This window comes from Neovison vison, chromosome 9 (genome assembly GCF_020171115.1).
Source record: "Neovison vison isolate M4711 chromosome 9, ASM_NN_V1, whole genome shotgun sequence".
Classification (NCBI taxonomy): Eukaryota; Metazoa; Chordata; class Mammalia; order Carnivora; family Mustelidae; genus Neogale; species Neogale vison.
Window position 1 is genome coordinate 27,195,102 of NC_058099.1, and position 24,189 is coordinate 27,219,290.

Sequence of the window (24,189 nt, forward strand, 5' to 3'; positions counted from 1 at the left end):
ATTTATTTGACACACACAGAGAGAGAGAGAGATCACAAGTAGGCAGAGGGGCAGGCAGAGAGAGAGGGGGAAGCAGGCTCCCTGCTGAGCAGAGGCTGATGCAGGGCTCCATCCCAGGACCCTAAGATCATGACCCAAGCCGAAGGCTGAGGCTTACCCCACTGAGCCAGCCAGGCACCCTGAATTCAATATATTAAAGGAACTTTATTGGCTCACATAACTGAAAAGTCCAAACATTAATGTTTTTAAGACCCACCTCGAACCAGGAGTTAATAATGACATCAAGCACACCCTAAGTTCTTCCCTCAGCTCTATCTTCCTCTTTCGTGATTTCATTTTCAGTCTGGCTCTCCCCATTTATTGATAAAGATGTCCAGGAGAAGATCTGGGCATATGTTCTACCTCTTAGAAACTGTTGAAAAAAAGAGTGACTCTTCTTTGATGCTCAGGCAACATTTCGGCAATTAAGTGTGATTAGCGTGGCTTAAGTCACATGCTACCCTGAATAAATCACTGTAGCTAGGGGATGTTCATTTTTTTTTTTTAAGATTTTATTTATTTGACAGACAGAGATCACAAGTAGGCAGAGAGGCAGGCAGAGAGAGAGGAGGAAGCAGGCTCCCTGCTGAGCAGAGAGCCCGATGCGGGGCTCGATCCCAGGACCCTGAGATCATGACCTGAGCCGAAGGCAGAGGCTTAACATACTGAGCCACTCAGGTGCCCCGGGATGTTCATTTTTCATTGGCCCAGTCTTTGTTTCATGCTTATCATTTGATCCAGAGAGTGTGGTCAACCTCAGCCAAATATAGACTGAGCGTGGGAGGCAGCTGATTCCTTAAAATAAAAAGATGTGTTCTTTTACAAGATGAGAGGATGCTGGGCAGACTAAAACAATATATACATTTATACCTGGAGGAGACTGAGAAAGAAGATAAAGAAGAGAGCAAAGAAAGAAAGGTAAAAGAAGGGAAAGGGAGCAAAGATGAGAGAGAGAAGGCAATACATAGAGACAAACAGCATCCATCATGACCTCTATGAAATCAGGAGGCATGGTTCCATATAACTAGAAGGACTGCTGCAATTATATGAAAAGATTTACATGGAAATTCTCTGTTGTAAGAATGAGAATTACACATTAGGCCTTACAAACACAATGCTTTCATTATACTGAACTCTGCAACTTCATCTGGGACTACATAAAATACGTCTCTCCAGATGGGTTCACATGTCCTAAACATTTTCATATTTTCCAAGATTTTAAGTATCTACTCAAGACTTTCTTCACAGCCTCTTTCACCTCCTTATTCCTCAGGCTGTAGATGATGGGTTTCAACAACGGGGTTACCATTCCATAAGACAGTCCGGTGATTTCAGCACTGGATGCTTTTGTGTCCTTTGACATGGGCTTCATGTACATAAAAAGAGCTGAACCATAGAATAATATAACCACAGTCAGGTGAGCTGAACAGGTAGAAAAAGCTTTCTTTCTCCCCTCAGTAGAATTAATTCTCAGGATAGAAGAGAGGATAAAAATATAGGAGATGAAAATTAACAGCAGAGGAATCACCAGTAAAACACTACTTGCCACTGTCATGATAAGCACATTCATGGAAATATCTGAACATATGAGTTTAAGAAGGGCTAGGATCTCACAGGTAAGATGATCAATAATGTTATTTCCACAGAAAGGCAACACCATTGTCAGGGCTGTTTGCACTAAGGAATTCATACAGCCTATGACCCAGGACCAAGCAGCCATGTGCACATAAAGCACTCTGTTCATGATGATGGGGTACCTCAGTGGGTTGCAGATGGCCACATACCGGTCATAGGCCATCACAGCCAAGAGGACGCACTCAGTGGAGCCCAACCCAAGGGAGGGAACCATCTGCAGAGCACAGCCAATGAAGGAGATGGATTTTGTGTTGGACCTAAATATGATGAGCATTGGAAGAATGGATGATGATGTATAACAGATGTCCAGGAATGAGAGGTTCCCAAGGAAGAAGTACATGGGGGTATGGAGGTGAGAATCCAGTATGCTGATAACAATGAGGAGACTGTTTCCCAGGAGGATTATCGCATACATGATGAGGCAGAGAACGAACAGAAAAAGCTGGAGCTCTGGGTATTTGGAAAGTCCCACCAGAAAGAATTCAGTGACTGCTGAGTAATTCCCCATCTGCATGTGCCTGTGTCACCTGTGGAGTTCAGATAAGTTTATGACTTCAGGAAATTTAAATTTATAATTTAGTTTAAAACATCACTTTTACCTGCAATATTTTGATTTTTCATTCAGCTCTGGGTATCAGAAAAGGCATAGATACAACTTTAACTTTATTGATGATGAAAGTGAAGCACTGAGAGATTCAGTACTTTATAGGGCCATGCAGTAGCAGAGGCAATCCAATAAAATAATAAGGACAACATCATTCTAAATGTACATATAAATCTAAATATTAATGAGTATTCTGAAATAAAATCTTTTAAAAAGGAAGCTGGTTCTATTTTTAAAATAACACATCATGAACAATTAATACCATGCCATTTAGCTTTGTGTGTGACTTTCAGTTGGTTCATGGTAAGATGTGGGAAAGAAATAACTTTGGCAATTTGTTGTGAGTGTTAAATTACATAAAATATCTTAGGTATCTATTATAATACATGGTTAAAACACTGTATCTGTAATTATAATACTTGTATAATTATATCATTGATTATAATTATTAAGTTTTTTGACTGACTCATAAAAATTTATATAGTGTGTTTAAGGTGATAGCACTAAAGTTTGAGGTCCTAATGGACAGACTCTGAATATTTTCTTGTCTCAAGTTGACATATATCTATTCTTCTTTTAAGGGCTAGTCTAGAATTAATCTGGAACTATTTGAGATTGATGCAAGGAGCGTCCAGGGGTTAAGTGGCCTGGGTCCACATAAGTACAGTTTCTTTTAGAACCTGGCTTTCTCCTATGTCAGTATAAGTCACTTGTATTCCTAACATTTCCTAACACATGTATTCTTCTAAATTCTGTAATTTTTCTCTTCTTTCTTTGTCAACAAAATCCTTGATGCACATTTTATATTTTTTTCATGCAAATTAATATACTAAAATACTAGTATTTAATGATAAGTAATTTTTTCTCTTAATCTTTGTATGTGCTATGTTGGAATGCATCTCTGTGTCCTTTTCTTCTTTTTTTAAAAAATATTTTATTTATTTGACACAGAGAGAGCATAAGCAGGGGGAGCAGCAGGCAGAGAAAGAGGGAGAAGCAGGCAGCCTGATGTTGGGCTCGATCCCAGGACCCTGGGATCATGGCCTGAGCCAAAGGCAGGTACCTAACCAACTGAGTCACCCCGGTGCCCCTACCTGGGCACCTGGGTGTCTTCTATATTATTTTTATTTTGTAGCAAGAAACCTTCTGATAATGAATATAAACTGTGCTTATAACAGTTCCTGAAACAAAGATTTTATGACTTTTGATAAGTGTTCATATGGCTGACCCAATAATAGCTAGCTAACATTTATTGAGAACTAATTCTGTGCAAGGCACTGTCAAAGCACTTTATCCTATTAACTCATTTAATATTCATTGAAAACCCATGAGGTAAGTAATTTGTATAATAGCAGTATGAGATGCTGTTATTATCCCTGTTTTACAGAGGAGCAAACAGATAAATGGAAGTTAAATATCTTCCCCGACATCTTGTAACTAGAATCAGGATTTAATAACTGTCAGTTTAGATCAAGAATCAGCCTTTCTATCACAACTCTATAGTACCTATTACAGATCCTCTTCTTTACCTCTGAAAATGCTACATGGTCCTCAGGTGTGTTGAATATAAACACTCTTGCCTTGTTTTTTCTATCCCACATTGATCTTTCCATGTATAAGTTACCATGATATTCACGGTTAATACCATATGAAAACTCAGCTGTGCTCTAGTTGTTTTGTATTTGTCTGATACAGTACTTCCAAGAAGACTCTCCTGCAACCAGATTGTCACCCCTAAATGTTGTAATATAGACCTTCTGGAGCAACTAGTGACCATTCTTCCTATGCTCTATCATAGCCAAACTGAACTCCTCACAGTTTACCCTAAACATCATTCTTGTTCTTCTCTATTCTTTTGTAGATGCTCTCATCTTAAATTGGAAAGTCCCCTCCCCATTATTACCCTTTTCTAGGAAATCTTCCTGAATTAGTTTGGGTAGGATTCCTATTTTGAGAGATTTCACAGAACTGTGCTACCTCTCTCATAGAAACTTTCATTTATTCGACTCTTAGCACAGTAGATACTGTAGTTTTATCAGAAATCCAGTTGGGATAAAGATAGACACTGATCTTCAAAATAGACACCAGACACCGATTACTTAGGAAAGAGGTTATACTTCCCAGAAACAAGTAATTTCTGTGCAACATAAAGAGTTTAATGTCCAAAAAATTATGGAACAGCTTTCAAGTCATTTTATCCAGCTAAAATAACTTTTATACCCCAGGTGTCAAAGACAGAATAAAACTATGGTTTAATTTCATTTAAATATACCTATAAAAATCATAAACAAATATAAAATCAAATCCAACTGTGTAATAGTTTCATAAATTCAAGGCAGTTCAAATTAGTATTTAGAAATTGATCAGTATAATATGGCAAACAAATTGGTAAATAAAAAACCCTATATGATCATCCAGATAGATAAAAAATCATTTGATAGAATTTAATTTTCTTTCTAAATACTTAGTAATTTAGACACACACCAACTTGATTTTAAATGATGAAACTCTGTATTTCCCTAAAAGTCACTTCATTACTCTTATCATCATCATCCTCATCATCATTATTTAATAATTATTTTTCTGAAATATACAACCAACAAACAGTCATAATTTTTCTTTTTAAGGATTCTGAAAATTGGGCGCTTGAGTGGCTCAGTTTTTTAAGTGTCTGTCTTTGGCTCAGGTCATTACCCCAGGGTCCTGAGATCAAGTCCCACATCTGGTTTCCTGCTCAGTGGGGAGTCTGCTTCCCCCTCTGCCCTTCCCCCCCCTGCTCATCATCTTTCTCTCTCTCTCACTCTCTCTTTCAGATAAATAAATAAAATCTTAAAAAAAAAGTTTTAAAAAGGATTCTGGAAATCTGGTATGTGGTGATAGGACTTACTATATAATATGTGAGAAAACATACCTTCTTTTGTTATACCATTGAAAATTTCAGTTTTGCTGGGCACCTGGGTGGTTCAGTCAGTTGAGCGTCTGACTCTTGGTTCTGCTCAGGTCGTGATATCAGGGTCATGAGTTGAGCCCTGTGTTAGACTCCGAGCTCAGCACAAGTCTGCTGGAGAGATTCTTTCTGTCCCACTCTTTCCTCTTCTATTTCTCCTCCTGCTCACACTCTCTCCCTCTCTCAAATAAATAAACAAAACCTTAAAAAAAAAGAAAATTGCAGTCTTGGAGAATAGTTGAGGACAAAGAAAAATCCTCATGATACGAGATTGTCAGATTAAAACAAGTCTCACACAATATAAATTATCCTATATGTGCATAGCTGAAAGAAACCTCATCAAAATATTAACTATGGGGACGCCTGGGTGGCTCAGTTGGTTAAGCAGCTGCCTTCGGCTCAGGTCATGATCCCAGCGTCCTGGGATCGAGTCCCACATCAGGCTCCTCGATCGGCAGGGAGCCTGCTTCTCCCTCTGCCTCTGCCGGCCATTCTGTCTGCCTGTGCTTGCTCTCTCTCCCTCTCTCTCTGACAAATAAATAAAATCTTAAAAAAAATATTAACTATGGTTTTCTTTATCAGATTTGGTTGTGAGGTAGTTAAAATTTTCTAAACTTTTACATATTTTTCACATTTTTCTTTAATAAAACTATATTTCTGATTATAGAAATAAAAAAAAAAGAAATTCTTAATAGGAAACTACCCTGGGGCAAAGATTGATATCTCTGTATTCTTTCTAATGATTAGGAGATTACTGAAGAAGCCAAAAGGTCCAGTTATTTGTTGGCTTCAGTTTTCTCTAAAACCCAAGAAGGGAAAAGAACAGTCAGTGGACTGGAAATTGACTTGAGATGTTCTGGTGCTTTATTTCATACAATAATTAATGCCTTTTAACATTCTGATTTCAGTCAATCTTACAAATACATCCACTCTGAGAAGACATACTGACACAGCCCACTTTTTACAAAGGGATGCCAGAGCCCATTATTTGGAATGTAACCAGGGTTAGCAACCAGGATGCAGCAATAGGATTATGTAGTAAAAAGAGAGGAGATAACTGCCTGAAACCCAAGACTATGGGGAAATAGCAGGAACTTCTGTTACTTTTGCTTCTTTTTCTTTGTCCATAAAAAGGTAAAGTTTCAATTTCTTGGCTTTCTGAGCTTTGTTCATCTTCCCCAAAGGCCCTGTCCTTAGATTGTTTTTCACCATTGGGCACCACCTATGCAAGGGAAGAAAATTCTGAGACTCATGGGTCACGTGCCTCTACTGTCTTCTACCTGTATCTATTAACAGAAGTTTGTATATAAAGTATATAAATACATCCAGCATTTCATATTTTTCCCTGTGGGCCTCTTATATCAGGCTATATGACAGCTATCCTGTAAAGCATCCTCAGGAGAAAATTCCTAGTACTAGGTATTGAATTCTATTTCCAGACATAGTGTCCCCTATTGTTTATAAAGCATCTTTGTTCCTCACAATATGAAACGTCCCTCACAGGAGATCCCCAGTGCTTGTCTGAATAAATAAGCCCGATGTGCCTCAAAAGAAAATGGATAAGGTGGAATGAACAAAGGCAAAGACAAAAAGCAAAGGCCTTTTCTCTTCTTTCTACATGGTATTGAGAATTATCCTGTTGTTTTTTTTAGTTTTCCTTCACTGTGGAAACCACATGCAGTTTTTTTTTTTTTTTCCTCCTGGAAACACAGCAAAAATGTTTAGCTCTTATCTGGTGGGAACTTCTGCCTGAGCGGTAGTCTCACTCCTGCCGGCTCTGACCATCTCTAAGACTGTGTTATGGAAGTCTACTGTGCCCTAATCTCTTTAACCCTTTGTCCAGACCACTGACAAGATATATTTGTGTAAAAAAAATACCATGTCTTGAAGGAAAGAACAATTGGCTTGGAGTCAGAGAACTTAGGATCCCAGTCCACTCTCTGCTCTAGGTCTTCATAACTGTACCGATCCTAAGACACTTTCTTCCCTGAACATGATGTGTTGTCATCTGTAATATAAGCATACTAGCACCTACTTTATAGAATTGTTTTGAAAATTATTTGTGATATGTAATAATCCTTGACACAGAATGAGTATACAATGTGTTAATTTAATCCAGTCTCTCAGGCTGACATTTTCCCTTTTTCATCCTAAGGAGAAATGAATAGTTTAAAATTATGCTCATAGGTACTCAAGATACTTCCTTGATATAATAATTATTTTAGTCCATTTTTTCATTTTTTTATTTGGAATTTTTCAAATTAGTAAAAAATAAAAAGGATTGAGGAACAGTTATAAATTGGAATGGAAGAGATAAGGGAGAAATAACAAGTATATACAATGTGGAATCCTGAGGAGGATCCTGAAATAGGAAAAGACATTAATGGAAAATTGGTGAAATTTGAATAAAGTCCATAGTCAATATAATGTACCAATGTTACTTTCTTATTTTTGATATTTGTACTATGGTTCTGTAAGATGTTAACATTCGAGGTTAGGTGAGATATATAAGGGAGCTCTTTGAACCAACTTTGTAAATTTTCTGGAAGTTTAAAATCAGTTTGAAGGAAAAAATTTTAAAAACAGAAAACATAAATTATTTATGATTTATCATTTCCAGTTCTCCTTCTCTTTCTGAAACAAATCTTTACAACTCCTTAGTGCTTTCTATTCAGTTCTTAGTGTAGGATTCTTACCTGCTCCCCACACAAGTAGGTAGCATTGCCTATTGAGAGTTCAGTTTCTAAAAAAGGACATAGTTTTAGACACAGGCACACTCATCCATTTATAGTTCCTTTTTCTAGGATTTTACCATTTTCTTTGTGTCCAGATGATAAATTGTGGTTGCCCTTCCTCTGGCTGATATTTTTGCTCTCTTCTTTTTGAGCTGTGGGGCCCACTGTTAGGAACACCACCATTTCACATTACTGTGGTTAGTGCCAAGGGAACAGACCAAAAGTAAGGCTGTCATCCCTACTAAAATATTCTGTCTTGAATTTGTATCAATAAATATGTGTTCTCTAATCTCAGGGCCCTAAAAATGTCCAAAGGACCTATCCATGGCTCTATTTAAATCATTCTTTCTTTTCTTCTAAGGGACCTTGTAATCCCAGAAGACATTTAAAGAGTATCTTTAAATTGTGTGGAAGGTAGTAGCAGCTCTTAAAACTTTAGGGATATTGTCTTAAAGACCTAATTATAGTATAGTCTATCAAGCAAGAAACTATTTTTTGATAAATTAATAATTTATTGATTAAATAAATAATATATTACTTATCACAGAAAAGCTAGAAAACTTGGAAAAGCCCAAAGAAAGAAAAATACATCCATAATTTCAGTTGCAGTAACTATTAATATTTTAACATATTCATTTGCATGTACTGCATATAAAATTGAGAGCATAGTGTAGTTCTGACTTTTTAACCTACTTTCTAAAATAATTGTGTATTTTGAATTATCCTGTGTCATTTTTAAAGACAATTATAACTGTTGTCAAAATATTTGTAAATGAAAAATAGGAAATGAAAAGTAAATAGAGAGTGAAACAGTAATTCTCCACTTATCTTTGACTTTTGAGAGTAATGACAATGGAGAAAGACTGGGATCAGAGATTTTCTTCTTTCCCTATTTTCAATGAGTAAAGCCTCATTCCCCTCATAGAGCTTTTTAGGATGCTCTTTTTGTAGAATGGAAAAGTCAGTGTGGTACATTTTTCCTTGGTGCGGTGGGAAAACACTGGCATGCCATAACCAAAGCTATGGGTTCCCAGCCTCATCTGAATGGCCAATACACTATCTACATTCCTTTGCAACTACCTCCTCTAACTCCAGTACACTATTTCCATGGCTTCCCAACTGCCTCCTCTAACTCAGCTGGCTCTCTGGCCATGCTATGATGATTCTAGATCTTATTATTTTAACTTCATTCACATTTACATTACACTACCACCTCTAGAGTATGTTTATTAGTAAGATGGATGTGACTTTAAGGAGACTCAAGATCATTTGTAATAGATAAACTGTGAAGCAAGGAGATGGGATGAGTATATTTTTGAAAATGTAATAGCTAACCCAAAGGAAACAAAAATAAAATATTGAGACTACATCAAACTAAAAAGTTTTTGCACAGTGGAGGAAACTAACAAAACAAAAAGGCAGCCTACTGAATAGGAGAAGATAATGCAAATGATATATCCCATAAAGTGTTAATATCCAAAAACATAAAGAATTTATACAACCGAACACTAAAAAACCCCACAAATGATTCAACTAAAAAGTGGGCAGAATACTTGAATAGATATTTTCCAAAGAAGATATACAGATGGCCAACAGACACATGAAAAGGTACTCAACACCACTAATTATCAGGGAAATACAAATCAAAACTACAATTTCAGACCAATATCACTGATGTATATGGATGCTAAGATTCTCAACAAGATCCTGGCAAACAGGATCCAACAGCACATTAAAAAGATTATCCACCATGACCAGGTGGGATTCATCCCTGGGCTACAAGGATGGTCCAACATTCACAAATCAATCAATGTGATAGAACAAATTAATAAGAGAAGAGAGAAGAACCACATGGTCCTCTCAATTGATGCAGAAAAAGCATTTGACAAAATCCAGCATCTGTTCCTGAATAAAACGCTTCAAAGTATAGGGAACAAAATAGAGGGAACATTCCTGAACTTCATCATATCTATCTATGAAAGACCCACAGCAAATATCATCCTCAATGGGAAAAAGGTTGCAGCCTTCCTGCTGAGATCAGGAACACGACAAGGATGCCCACTCTCATCACTCTAGTTCAACATAGTATTAGAAGTTCTAGCAACAGCAATCAGACAACAAAGAGAAATAAAAGGTATCCAAATTGGTAATGAAGAAGTCAAACTCTCTCTCTTCGCAGATGACATGATTCTTTATATGGAAAACCCAAAAGACTCCACCCCCAAACAGTAGAATTCATACAGCAATTCAGCAACATGGCAGGATACAAAGTCAATGTACAGAAATCAGTGGCTTTCTTATACACTAACAATGAAAATACAGAAAGGGAAATTAGAGAATTGATTCCATTTACTATAGCACCAAGAACCATAAGATACCTGGGAATAAACCTAACCAAATAGGTAAAGGAACTGTATTCGAGGAACTACAGAACACTCATGAAAGAAATTGAAGAAGACACAAAAAGATGGCAGAACATTCCATGCTCTTGGATCGGAAGAATAAAATTGTTAAAATGTCTATACTGCCTAGAGCTATCCATACTTTATTTTTAAAATTTATTTTTTATTTTCAACATAAGTCAAGCAATCTATACTTGTAGTGCTATTCTGATCAAAATGCCACTGGTATTTTTCAAAGAGCTGGAGCAAATAATCCTAAAATTTGTATGGAATCAGAAGAGACCCCGAATCGCTAAGGAAATGTTGAAAAACAAAAATAAAACTGGGGGCATCACGTTACCAGATTTCAAGCTTTACTACAAAGCTGTGATCACCAAGACAGCATGGTATTGGCATAAAAACAGACACATAGACCAGTGGAACAGTGTAGAGAGTCCAGATATGGACCCTCAACTCTATGGTCAAATAATCTTCGACAAAATGGGAAAAAATATACAGTGGAAAAAAGACAGTCTCTTCAATAAATGGTGCTGGGAAAACTGGACAGCTATATGTAGAAGAATGAAACTCGACCATTCTCTTACACCGTACACAAAGATAAACTCGAAATGGATAAAAGACCTCAATGTGAGACAGGAATCCATCAGAATCCTAGAGGAGAACATAGGCAGTAACCTCTTCAATATCAGCCACAGCAACTTCTTTCAAGATATGACTCCAAAGGCAAAGGAAACAAAAGCAGAGATGAACTTTTGGGACTTCATCAAGATCAAAAGCTTCTGCACAGCAAAGGAAACAGTCAACAAAATGAAGAGGCAACCCACAAAATGGGAGACGATATTTGCAAGTGACAGTACAGACAAAAGCTTGATATCCAGGATCTATAAAGAACTCCTCAAACTCAACACACACAAAACAAACAATCATATCAAAAAATGGGCAGAAGATATGAACAGACACTTGTCCAGTGAAGACATACAAATGGCTATAAGTCACATGAAAAATATTCATCATCACTAGCCATCAGGGAGATTCAAATTAAAACCACATTGAGATACCACCTTACACCAGTTAGAATGGCCAAAATTAGCAAGACATGAAACAACGTGTGTTGTAGAGGATGTGGAGAAAGGGGAACCCTCTTCCACTGTTGGTGGAAATGCAAGTTGGTGCAGGCACTTTGGAAAACAGTGTGGAGATTCCTCAAGAAATTAAAAATAGAGCTTCCCTATGACTCTGCAATTGCACTCCTGGGTGTTTACCCCAAAGATACAGATGTAGTGAAAAGAAGGGTCATCTGTACCCCAATGTTTATAGCAGCAATGGCCATAGTCGCCAAACTGTGGAAAGAACCAAGATGCCCTTCAAAGGACGAATGGATAAGGAAGATGTGGTCAATATACACTATGGAATATTATGCCTCCATCAGAAAGGATGAATACCCAACTTTTGTAGCAACATGGACGGGACTGGAAGAGATTATGCTGAGTGAAATAAATCAAGCAGAGAGAGGCAATTATCATATAGTTTCACTTATTTGTGGAGCATAACAAATAGCATGGAGGACAAGGGGAGATGGAGAGGAGAAGGGAGTTGAGGGAAATTGGAAGGGGTGATGAACCATGAGAGACTATGGACTCTAAAAAACAACCTGAAGGTTTTGAAGGGGTGGGAGGTGGGAAGTTGGGGGACCCAGGTGGTGGGTATTAGAGAGGGCACAGATTTCTTGGAGCACTGGGTGTGGTGCAAAAACAATAAATACTGTTACGCTGAAAAGAAATAAAAAATTAAAAAAAAACTACAGTGAGATTCCACCTCACAACTGTCAGAATGGCTAAAATCAAAGACAAGAAACAACAAATGTTTATGAGTATGTGGAGAAAAAGGAACCCTCATGCACTTTTGGTGGGGATGCAAATTGTGGAAAAGAGTATGGAGCTTCCTCAAAAAATTAAAAATAGAAATTCTATATTCAACTAATTCCAGTCCTGTGTATTTACCCAAAGAAAATGAAAACAGTAATTTGAAAAGGTATGCACCCCTATGTTTATTGTGACGTTATTTATAATAGCTGAGATGTGGAAGGAACCCAAGTGTCCATCTATAGATGAATGGATAAAGAATATGTGGTGAGGATCTAGAGGGTATTATGCTAAGTGAAATAGTTGGATAGAAAGACAAATACTATATGATTTCACTCATATGTGGAATCTAAGAAACAAAACAGATGCTTATGAACAAAAAGTAGAAACAGACCCAGAAATACTGAGAACTGATGGTTGTTGGAGGGGTGAGTGTGGTGATGGGCAAAATGGGTGAAGGGGAGTGGGAGATACAAGCTTCTAGTTATGAATGAATAAATCATCAGAAGAAAAGTTACAGGGCAGGGAATATAGTCAATTGTATTATACTAGCATTGAATGGTGGCTGATGGGAGCTACAGTTGTGCTGAGCATAGCATAACCTATAGATTTCTTGAATCATTATGTTGTACAGCCAAAACTAATGAATACTGTGTATCAAATACAATTTTAACAAAGTAATAGCCAACAATACTTTAATAACATTATAGACATTTGTTCTGTTTCTTTAAGTTTATTCCTATTTGAAATCCCATTATATGAAAGACCTTTCACTTGATGTTAACATTGTAGGGATATATAGAGATGAAAAAGGGGAGTGCTTTCAAGTAGCTAATTACATGAACAGAAGAAAAGGCAAAATGAAACTTTTTCCATAGGTTTAAAAACAGAACAATAATCTTACAATAATTTTATGCCTCTCTAAATGTTGCTATTTGATATTTCTTTTTAAAATAATATTATAAACTTGTGTTTTGGTTTTTGAATGTTAAATCACCTTTACATTTCTACCTCCATTTAGATGTAATCTATTGTTCTTTTTATGTAACACTTTATTCAGTGTCCTAATTATTTTTTAGGATTTTTTTTCCATCTGTATTCATGAAAACTAGGTTCTTTTTTTTTTTTATACTAGGTTCTTGATTTTTCTTTTTAACCATATCCTTGTTAGATTTTTGTATCAAGTTTGTGATGGCTTAATAAAATGAATTAAGGTAGTTTTCTGTCTGTGGATAGATTGTATAAAATTTAATTTATCTCTTTCTTAAAAGAGTGAAATAATTCATTGCGATATCATTTTGGCTGGAGTATTTTCTAGGGAAAATTATAATAATGGATTCACTTTTGAAATGGATACAGAGTTTTCTAGTTCCAGAGAAGATGGAATAAAAACTTTTCCCTATTTTGTTAAATACAGCTAACACTCTGGACATTATGTATAAAGAAAGCATACAAAGACTCTGGAAGAGATTATGCTGAGTGAAATAAGTCAAGCAGACAGAGTCAATTATCATATGGTTTCACTTATTTGTGGAGTATAACAAATAGCATGGAGGACATGGGGAGTTAGAGAGGAGAAGGGAGTTGGGGGAAATTGGATGGGGAGGTGAACCATGAGAGACTGTGGACTCTGAAAAACAATCTGAGGGTTTTGAAGGGGCAGGGGGTGGGAGGTCAGGGTACCAGGTGGTGGGTAATATAGAGGGCACGGATTGCATGGGACACTGGGTGTGGTGCAAAAATAATGAATACTGTTATGCTGAAAATAAAAAATAAATAAAAAAAAGAGGACTCCCATCCAAGTACTAACCAGGCCCGACCCTGCTTAGCTTCCGAGATCAGACGAGATCGGGCGCGTTCAGGGTGGTAGGACAAGGGGCATTAGAGAGGAGTAGGGAATTTGGATAAATTGGAAGGGGAGGTGAACCATGAGAGACTATGGACTCTGAAAAACAGTCTGAGGGGTTTGAAGTGGTGGGGGGGGTGGGAGTTTGGGGTACCAGGTGGTGGGTATTATAGAGGGCACATATTGAATGGAGCACTGGGTGTAATGCAAAAATAATGAATACTGCTATGCTGAAAATAAATAAAAAATAAATTTTTTAAAAAAAGAGGACTCTGAAAGGCAGAGAGGAGAAAGATAAACTAGGGACTCTGGGATCTAAGGAAATAAAAGGTGCAGTGAGTTTCCTGAGTTTTCTTTTTGCCTTTTATAAATCCCAGACTGAGTGCAACATAAGCGTAAAACTCCCAAACACCAATGGGAACAAACAAAAAAAGCACAAGAAAATTTACTCTCTTTCCCCAAAGGAATAGGAAAGGGGTGGCTTAGCAAGACAGAATACATAATGGCAGTAATTGCCCTATTCCAGCCAAACACCAGAGGAAAATACTGCAACCCTGCTCTCTTACTTCAGCATTTTCAAATGGGGAGCCTAGATTTCAACCCTCTACCATCTGTCTTTTCCCTCCAGACAGGTTTCAGAAACAGATTAGTAGGAAGTCAAGGCTTTCATCTATACCTGCTAGGAATGAATTCTTCCATCCCCATTGTGTCATCAAGTCCATGTGGGGAGCTTAGAATTTTTCCAGATCTGGCAAGAATGAGGTAGTGACTCCTTTCTCTAAAGGACATGATTTTACAGGAAGGCTGCTGAAATAGATCTGAATAAGATCCAGACTTTCATAGTACCTAAAATATCCAGGATACAAATGAATATCATTCCTCATATAAAGAATCAGATATCTCAATTTGAATGATAAAGGACAATCTCTAGATACAACAAAAAATGAACAGATATTGGAATTATTTGACAAGGAATTTAAAGCAACCATTATAAAATGCTTCAGTGAGCAAATATACACACACTTGAAACAAATGAAAATATAGAAGGCTTTCACAAAGAAACAAGGCCTCAAAAGATACAGAAAAAAGAACCTAATGGAAAAAACCATAATGGAAATAAAATATTCAGTGGGTAGGTTTAAGAGCAGAATGAAGGGGGCAACGTGTTGATTTGATTTGATGTTCTTTTTAAAGTTTTGAGATAGAGTATAAGATCATCTAATATATGTATTTTGGGCTATAAATTTTCTTCTAATCACTGGCTTTAGCTGGATTCCATAAAATTTTATTGGGATGCTCATTATGATTCAGTTCAAAATAGTTTTTTTCTTTCCCTAACCCCCACAAACCCCCCACCTCTCAGATTCCTCATATCAGAGAGATCATATGATAATTGTCTTTCTCTGCTTGCCTTATTTAACTTAGCATAATCCCCTCTAGTTCTATCCATGTTGTTGCAAATGGCAAGATTTCATTTTTAATAGCTGTATAATATTCCATTGTGGGGTGTGTGTGTGTGTGTGTGTGTGTGTGTGTATATGTGTATGTGTGTGTATATGTATGTGTATGTGTATATACACATACATACACATATGTATATGTGTATATATACATATATCATTCCACTGTGTTGTGTGTCTCTATATATATAGACACAACACAGTGGAATATATATGTATATATATATACACACACAGACACACGACACAATGGAATATATACACACTCACACACACACACAACACAGTGGAATATTATACAGCTATCAAAAAATGAAATATGTATATATATACATGTGTATATATGTGTGTATATCTATATATGTGTGTGTGTGTATATATATATATATATATATATATATATATTGCATCTTCTTTACCCATTCATCTTTTGATGGACATCTATGAATGGATATCTGGGCTTTTTCCATAGTTTGGCTATTGTGGACATTGCTTCTATAAAGATAGAGGGGCTTGTGCCCCTGTGGATCACTGCATTTGTATCTTTGGGGTAAATACCCAGTAGTGCAATTGCTGGGTTGTAGGTTAGTTCTATTTTAAACTTTTTGTTTTCCAGAGTGCCTGTACCAGCTTGCATGCCCACCAACAGTGTAGGAGGGTTCCCCTTTCTCTGCATCCTTGCCAGCATCTATAATTTCCTGACTTGTTAATTTAGCCATTCTGACTGGTGTGAGGTGGTTATCTCATTGTGGTTTTGATTTGTATTTCCCCGATGCCAAGTGATGTGGAGCACTTTTTCATGTGTCTGTTGGCCATCTGGATGTCTTTGCAGAAACGTCTGTTCATATCCTCTGCCCATTTCTTCATTGGATTATTTGTTCTTTGCGTGTTGAGTTTGATAAGCTCTTTATAGATTTTGGATACTAGCCCTTTATCTGATATGTCATTTACAAATATCTTCTCCCATTCTGTCAGTTGTCTCTTGGTTTTGCGGACTGTTTCCTTTGCTGTGGAAAAGCTTTTGATCTCGATGAAGTCCCAGTAGTTCATTTTTGCCCTTGCTTCCCTTGCCTTTGGCGATGTTTCTGCAGCTAAGTTCTAAGTTGCTGCAGCTGAGGTCTAAGAGGTTGCTGCCTGTGTTCTTGAGGATTTTGATGGATTCCTGTCTCACATGGAGGTCTTTCCTCCATTTTGAGTCTATTTTTCTGTGTGATGTAAGGAAATGGTCCAGTTTCATTCATTTGCATGTGGCTGTCCAATTTTTTCAACACTGTTTGTTGAAGAGACTGTCCTTTTTCCATTGAACATTCTTTCCAGCTTTGTCGAAGATTACTTGACCATAGAGCTGAGGGTCTGTTTCTGGGCTCTGTATGCTGTTCCATTGATCTATGTGTCTGTTTTTGTGCCAGTACCATGCTGTCTTGATGCTTAAAGCTTTGTCTTAGAGCTTGAAGTCAGGAATTGTGATGCCACCAGCTTTGTTTTTCTTTTTCAACACTCCTCTGGCTCTTCAGTGTATTTTGTGGTTCCATACAAATTTTAGGATTATTTGTTCCATTTCTTTGAAAAAAGTTGATGGTATTTTGATAGAGATTGCATTAAATGTGTAGATTGCTCTAGGTAGCATAGCCATCTTCACAATATATGTTCTTCCAATCCATGAGCATGGAACATTTTTCCATTTCTTTGTGTCTTCCTCAATTTCTTTCGTGAGTATTCTATAATTTTCTGAGTATAGATTCTTCGCCTCTTTGGTTACATTTGTTCTTAGGTATCTTATGGTTTTGGGTGCAATTGTAAAGGTGATCGACTCCTTAATTTCTTTCTTTTCCTCATTGTTATTTTATAGAAATGCCACTGATTTCTGTGCATTGATATTATATCCTGACACTTTACTGAATTCTTTATGAGATCTAGCAGTTATAGGGTGGAGTCTTTTGGGTTTACCACATAAAGCATCATATCATGTGCAAAGAGTGAGAGTTTGACTTCTTTTCTGATTTGGATGCCTTTAATTTCTTTTTGTTGTTTGATTGCTGAGGTTAGGATTTCTAGTACTGTATTGAATAGCAGTGGTGATAGTGGACGTCCTTGCTGTGTTCTTGACCTTTGGGGGAAAGCTCTCAGTTTTCCCCCATTGAGAATGATATTTGCAGTGGGTTTTTCATAGATGGCTTTTATGATATTGTGGCATGTACCCTCTATCTCTACACTGTGAAGCGTTTTGATCAAGAAGGGATGCTGTACTTTGTCAAATGCTTTTTCTGCATCTATTGAGAGTATCATATGGTCTTCTTTCTTTTATTAGTGTATTGTATCACACTGATTAATTTGCGGATGTTGAACCAGCCTTATAGCCCAGGAATAAATCCCATTTGGCCATTAAAAGAATTAAATAATTCTTTAATTCAGTTGGATCCTATTTGCTAGTATTTTGGTGAGAATTTTTGTATCCATGTTCGTCAGGGGTATTGGTCTATAGTTCTCCTTTTTGACGGGGTCTTTGTTTGGTTTTTGGATCTAGGTAATGCTTGTCTCATAAAATGAGTTTGGAAGTTTTCCTTCCATTTCTATTTTTCTATTTTTTGGAACAGCTTCAGAGGAATAGGTGTTAATTCTTCTTTAAATGTTTGGTAGAATTCCCCTGGGAAGCCATCTGGCCCTGAGCTCTTATTTTGGGGGAAGATTTTGATTATTGCTTCAATTTCCTTAATGGTTATAGGTCTGTTCAGGTTCTTCTATTTCTTCTTGTTTCAGTTTTGGTAGTTTATATTTCTCTAGGGATGTATCCATCTCTTCCAGATTGTCTAATTTGCTGGCATATAGTTGCTCATAATATTTTCTTATACTTGTTTGTATTTCTTTGGTGTTGGTTGTGATCTCTCCTCTTTCATTCATGATTTTATTGATTTGGGTCCTTTATCTTTTCTCTTTGATAAGTCTGGCCAGGGCTTTATCAATCTTAATTCTCTCAGAGAGTCAGCTCCTAGTTTCATTGATCTGTTCTACTATTTATTTGTTTTCTATTTCATTGATTTCTGCCTGATCTTTATTATTTCTCTTCTTCTATTGGGTTCAGGCCTTATTTGCTATTATTTTTCAGACTCCTTTAGGTTTAGGGTTAGGTTATGTATTTGAAACCTGTCTTGTTACTTGAGAAAGGCTTGTATTACTACATACTTTCCTCACAGGACCACCTTTGCTGCATCCCAAAGATTTCAGTTCAAAACAGTTTTATTTTTTGTTGTGATTTCTTTCTCATACTTATGTCACTAGGAGTGCATTATGTAATTTTCTAACATTTGGAGATTTTTTTAAAAGTTTTATTTTCTTTTTAAAAAATTTCCTGGTTTAATTTTATATGGCCAGAAAACATTCTCTGAATGATTTAAATTGTTTGAAAGTACTTAAAGCTTATTTTAGGACCCATTATAGAGTCATAATATACATTGTACTGTGTCCCATTTACTGAGTTCCTTATTTGAGTTGTTACATGTTTCATACCCAGTATTACCATGCATCTTTTACTCAATGACTTTTAAAAAATGTTGTTCACTGACAAGAGTTTTGTTGTCAAATTTTATTCTCTTTTTAAAAAGACTAATCACAGGGATTTCAGTCATTTCCATGCTGGAAGAGTATTTTATAACATTCATGTAAAATGATTGAATTCTTCATATATTTATATTGATTTCAAAAGATAGTCAAAGAAAATGTCATAATAAGTATCCACCTCAAGTTGGAACTTCTTTTCCTGTTCATAAGTAAAGTATGGTCTGCTCATATAATGGAAATTGTTGATATGGTCTCTTCCATGTTGTGTCCTACCAGTATAGATACGCTGAAAAAGAGATTGGTTAAGTTTGGAGTATTGTGTATGTATTTGAATAGAGAGCATGAGTGAGCAAAATTAAAATGACTGTGCCTATTATTCTGGCTATTTGGAGAGGGCAGTGAGACCACAATAATGTTTATCAACTCTGAATCTAGGATTTAGAGGTGAAAATAAAGGAATTGGTAGATAACTTATTTATTAAGAACAAAATATCATTTTAACCTAAGCATCACAGATTACTGCCACATCTCTTTATCAGACATAGTCAATTCTAACGTCCATGTCTTGACCATTTTACCTGGGTAACAGTTCTAAATTTGCTTTCAGTAGGGCATCTGGGTGGCTCAGTGGGTTAAAGCCTCTGCCTTTGGCTCGGGTCATGATCCCGGGGTCCTGGGATTGAGCTCTGCATCTGGCTCTCTGCTCAGCAGGGAGCCTGCTTCCTCCCACCCCCATCACCTACTTGTGATCTCTCTCTGTCAAATAAATAAATGAAATCTTTAAAAAAGAAAGAATTTGTGTAAAGACAGAAGAATTGGTTTTTTATTTGTGAGTTACACTTAAGTTTAATGGTATTAGCAACTTTGTTCTAATTGCTTCTAGGGGACTTCATCCCAAAAGGACTAGAGAGTTCCTAAATTCTAAGCAATCCACAATGCCAACTTTAAATTACTTTTGGGATTAGAAAGATCCTCAAAGCAGCAAAGACTTTAAGTTGCTTTCGTTCTCCATTGGCTGGTCTTTTTTTTTTTTTTTTTTAAGATTTTATTTGTTGGGGGTGGCGAGTGCAAGCAGGGGGAGCAGCAGGCAGAAGGAGAGGGAAAAAGCAGGCTCTCCACTGAGCAGGGAGCCCAAGGCAGGACTCAGGACCCTGGGATCATGACCTGAGCTGAAGGCAGATGCTTAACTGACTGAGCCACCAGGTCCAGCCACAAGAACCTCTTGGCTGGTCCTTTAAAGGCTCCTCTACTAGGGAAGTGTCTGTAAAGAGCCCCAATTTTTATTTTTACTGGAAGTCAGTCCAGTTTTTCTACTGGTTAATTGTTTTGTTTGTTTTTTTTTGTTTCATTTCATTTTGTTTTGTTTTTTACTGTAGCAATGACAGCTACTTGGTGTTAATGAAAACGGAGAAGCATATAGTTATTTTAGTTTTATTATTGAACTTATTAAGATGGAATTTATGAGACGATCAATCTCACAAAAAAGTAGGATTTCCATTTCTGGCATTTTTAAAAAAGATTTTATTTATTTAACAGAGAGAGAGAGATCACAAGTAGGCAGAGAGGCAGGCAGAGAGAGGAGGAAGCAGGCTCACTGCTGAGAAGAGAGCCCGATGTGGGGCTCGATCCCAGGACCCTGAGATCATGACCTGAGCTGAAGGCAGAGGCTTAACCCACTGAGCCACCCAGGTGCCCCCATTTCTGGCATTTTAATTTAGAAACACTGTACTTCTAGTCGTGTGGATATAAATAATTAGAATGTATTAGTAATGCTTAAGAATATTTTGAATGACCTATCCCTCTTTATTATGGGTGTTCTGAATATTCAGTGAGAAAAAAATTGGGAGAGCAACTGTTTGAGCAGAAGCTGATTTCTGTGCAGGGAAAAAGTAGTATGTATTTTCTCATACCTGCAAGTAAAAGAGTAAATCCCCCATCACTTGAGTTTCTTAGGTTATATCTTTATTATGATTTGTAGATTGAGACATGTACACCAGAGTTTTTCTGAGATCTACTTATAATTCATTATATATATATTAGGCAAGACAATAGACACCCCAATTTTTACTGAGAAATACAATAATTTTATCTAAAAATGTTTCCTTTTTCTTTTACAACCATTAGTAATGTCTAGTTAATATTCTTAAAGTGTTACAGGTATACATTTCCTCCCAGATTTAAATTAACCCAAATTTCTTTTTCTAAAAATGTATCTTTTCAGCTTGTTTTTCTAGCCGCAAGATTCTGAAACTGAGATGAAACCATTAAAGCAGGACTTACATACACCATTTTATTTTAGTAACTGAAGAACAGTAATTTTTGTTGATGCTAACATATTAGTTGTGTTCTGGATTGTTTGATCAAAATGTTATGGTGACATTGCATTCAAAATAATTTCAAATTCATAATGTAAATGAGGTATATAATTCTAACCCAGTTGTATGTTTTCTGATTCTCTTTTCTAACAAGGACTTTTTGTTTTTTTAATTTTTGAGCTGAAGTCTCCATGAGATCTAAAATTCTAACTGAGCTTAGAGAATCTTACCATATTCTTATGCTATCTGTGCATCTATTTATAAGTCTATATTACCCATAAGGGAAGCCACTTAAGGATACAAATAACTTTTGCAAACACTGTTGTAACAGATCCACAAGTATTCTGGCTGCTACAGAATTCATTTTAGTGAAAGAAAATATTAACATGGGAAAGACCAATCAGTCTTCTGTGACAGAATTTGTCCTTTTGGGACTTTCTGGCTATCCAGAAGTTGAGGCCATTTATTTTGTGCTGGTCCTATGTATGTACCTAGTGATCCTGCTGGGAAATGGAGTCATCATCATTGTAAGTGTCTGTGACACCCACCTGCACACCCCCATGTACTTTTTCCTCAGTAACTTATCCTTCTTGGATATTTGCTATACCAGTTCTTCTATTCCCCTATTTCTCAGCAGCTTCTTAACGTCAAAGAAAACCATTTCCTTCTCTGGATGTGGAGTCCAAATGTTTCTCTCCTTTGCTATGGGAGCCACAGAGTGTGTCCTTTTAAGCATGATGGCGTTTGACCGCTACGTGGCCATCTGTAACCCTCTGAGATACTCCATCATAATGAGCAGGACTTCATATGTGCCCATGGCTGCTGGGTCCTGGATTGCAGGGGGTGTCAATTCTATGTTGCAGACCTCTCTTGCAATGCGGCTTCCTTTCTGTGGGGATAATGTCATTAATCACTTTACTTGTGAAATCTTGGCTGTCTTAAAATTGGCCTGTGCTGATATCTCCATAAATATTATTAGTATGGCTATTGCTAATATAATTTTTCTTGTGGTCCCAGTACTTTTCATTTTCGTTTCCTACGTTTTCATTCTCTCCACCATCCTGAAGATTCCTTCTGCAGAGGGGAAGCGCAAAGCCTTCTCCACTTGCTCTGCCCACTTAACAGTGGTGATTATATTCTATGGAACCATCCTCTTCATGTATGCAAAACCCAAGGCTAAAGACTCTTCTGGTGCAGACAAAGTACAAGTCACAGACAAAATCATCTCTCTCTTCTATGGAGTTGTGACACCTATGCTCAATCCCCTCATCTATAGTTTGAGGAACAAAGATGTGAAGGAAGCTATGAAGAATGTACTGTGTCAGAAATGCTCCTCAGAGAGAATGTGAATGTTTTTAAAAGAAATTCCTTTACTCTAAATGCAGGACTAGTTCTCACCTCGAGGTTCCAAAATAAATGTAAGGGTCGGTGATACCATTAATTCCTGAAATTCTCATTTTTCTGTTCCTGATATTTAAATGTGAGAGAAATGTAGAGCCTACCATTTTTCTTCATGACTGGATTAAGGAGATGGACAGCAATTTATGGGTAAAAGGTTCTCATCGAAATCATCCATCTTCTCATGGATAACCGATTCTAGTGTAACTCTGGAATAGTGAGTTCTGTAATCTTATGTGAAAGGAAATGTCGTTTTACTAGCTTAACTTCTTGTCTTCTATGTCCATCGGTTTTCTAGTCTCTTATCTTTCTTAGGAAGATAAAGTAGAGCTCAACAAAAATAATTTCTAATGGGTAGCCTTTGATCATAGAAAGGAAGAGTAAGCATTTTAGGATGTTATGTACCTAGCCTGTGTATATGCCAAAGAGAGACAAGAGTGGTAAAATGAAGCTATTTTTTTAGGGTTGATTTCCTTTTAGCTGCAAACTGGCAGGCACACTTCTGTGCACAAGTGTCTTGGGCAATGTGAGTCATTGTGCCGACACCCCAGCTGATGGGGAGATTTGGCTATGATAAATAGGTTTTGATAGATGAGCAGTGGCATCTTTGAGTGAAAACCATTGTTACTGTTAAATGACTCAAAAAATTAGTTTCTAAGGAACTTGTTTGCATAATTCTCTAAGAACATAGTAATAATGGGTTTAGAATGTCACTAATTAGGTATTTTTGCATTTATATGAATTTCCTATAGAATATGAGCTTTCTATTCATTCATTTATTCCTTCATTCAGTTATTCAAGCAACCAGTATTTACTGAATAGCAATTTTGTGTCAGGCATTATGCTAACTACTGGCAATATCAAAAAAACTAAATACATTGAGATAAAACCCAAAACATGATCAAGGAGTGCACAGTCCTGTGGAATACAGACTGACACTTAATTTGAAGACAAAATTATTAAAGACTATTCACAGCATATCCCTTTCCCCTACTTTCTAAGCTGGATCCTTTGTTTTTCATTCATAGTGTGTTAGATATTATTGGGCTGAACAGAATAATGAGTGGACTTGGAGTAGTTTAAATGGGATAAACTGATCTTCATATAGAAGGACTTGGACCAGCTGTAGAAAAGAAATAAGAGAGGACAATGAGAAAGAGAGGATAATGCAATGAGGAAGAAAGTAGTGCATACTAGAGATTTGGAAGATAAATACAGGAATGGAAAAGTAAAGACAAATAGGCTTTGCATCTTGCTTTTGAGTAGTGTTCTGCAATGGCCGAAATGGGATAAAATGAAATAAAACAAGTATACATTGTGATTAAAATATAGGATGATTCTAAAAACAATAAAGTCACAGAAAAACATCTTCCAGGTGTGAATTATAAACA

General features: G+C 36.7%; 2 protein-coding genes across 2 annotated transcripts; one reads left to right on the forward strand and one right to left on the reverse strand.

Annotated features, from left to right (window-relative positions):
• Positions 1–1,240: 1,240 nt before the first annotated feature.
• On the reverse strand, positions 1,241–2,188 carry LOC122916877 (olfactory receptor 13D1-like). The gene has a single exon (XM_044264265.1). It carries the CDS (start codon positions 2,186–2,188, stop codon positions 1,241–1,243), a length of 948 nt encoding a protein of 315 aa, XP_044120200.1.
• A 19,589-nt stretch (positions 2,189–21,777) lies between these two features.
• Positions 21,778–22,749, forward strand: LOC122916878 (olfactory receptor 13C7-like). Its single transcript, XM_044264267.1, has one exon. The coding sequence runs from the start codon at positions 21,787–21,789 to the stop codon at positions 22,747–22,749; it is 963 nt and encodes a 320-aa protein (XP_044120202.1). The 5' UTR covers positions 21,778–21,786.
• Positions 22,750–24,189: the final 1,440 nt, after the last annotated feature.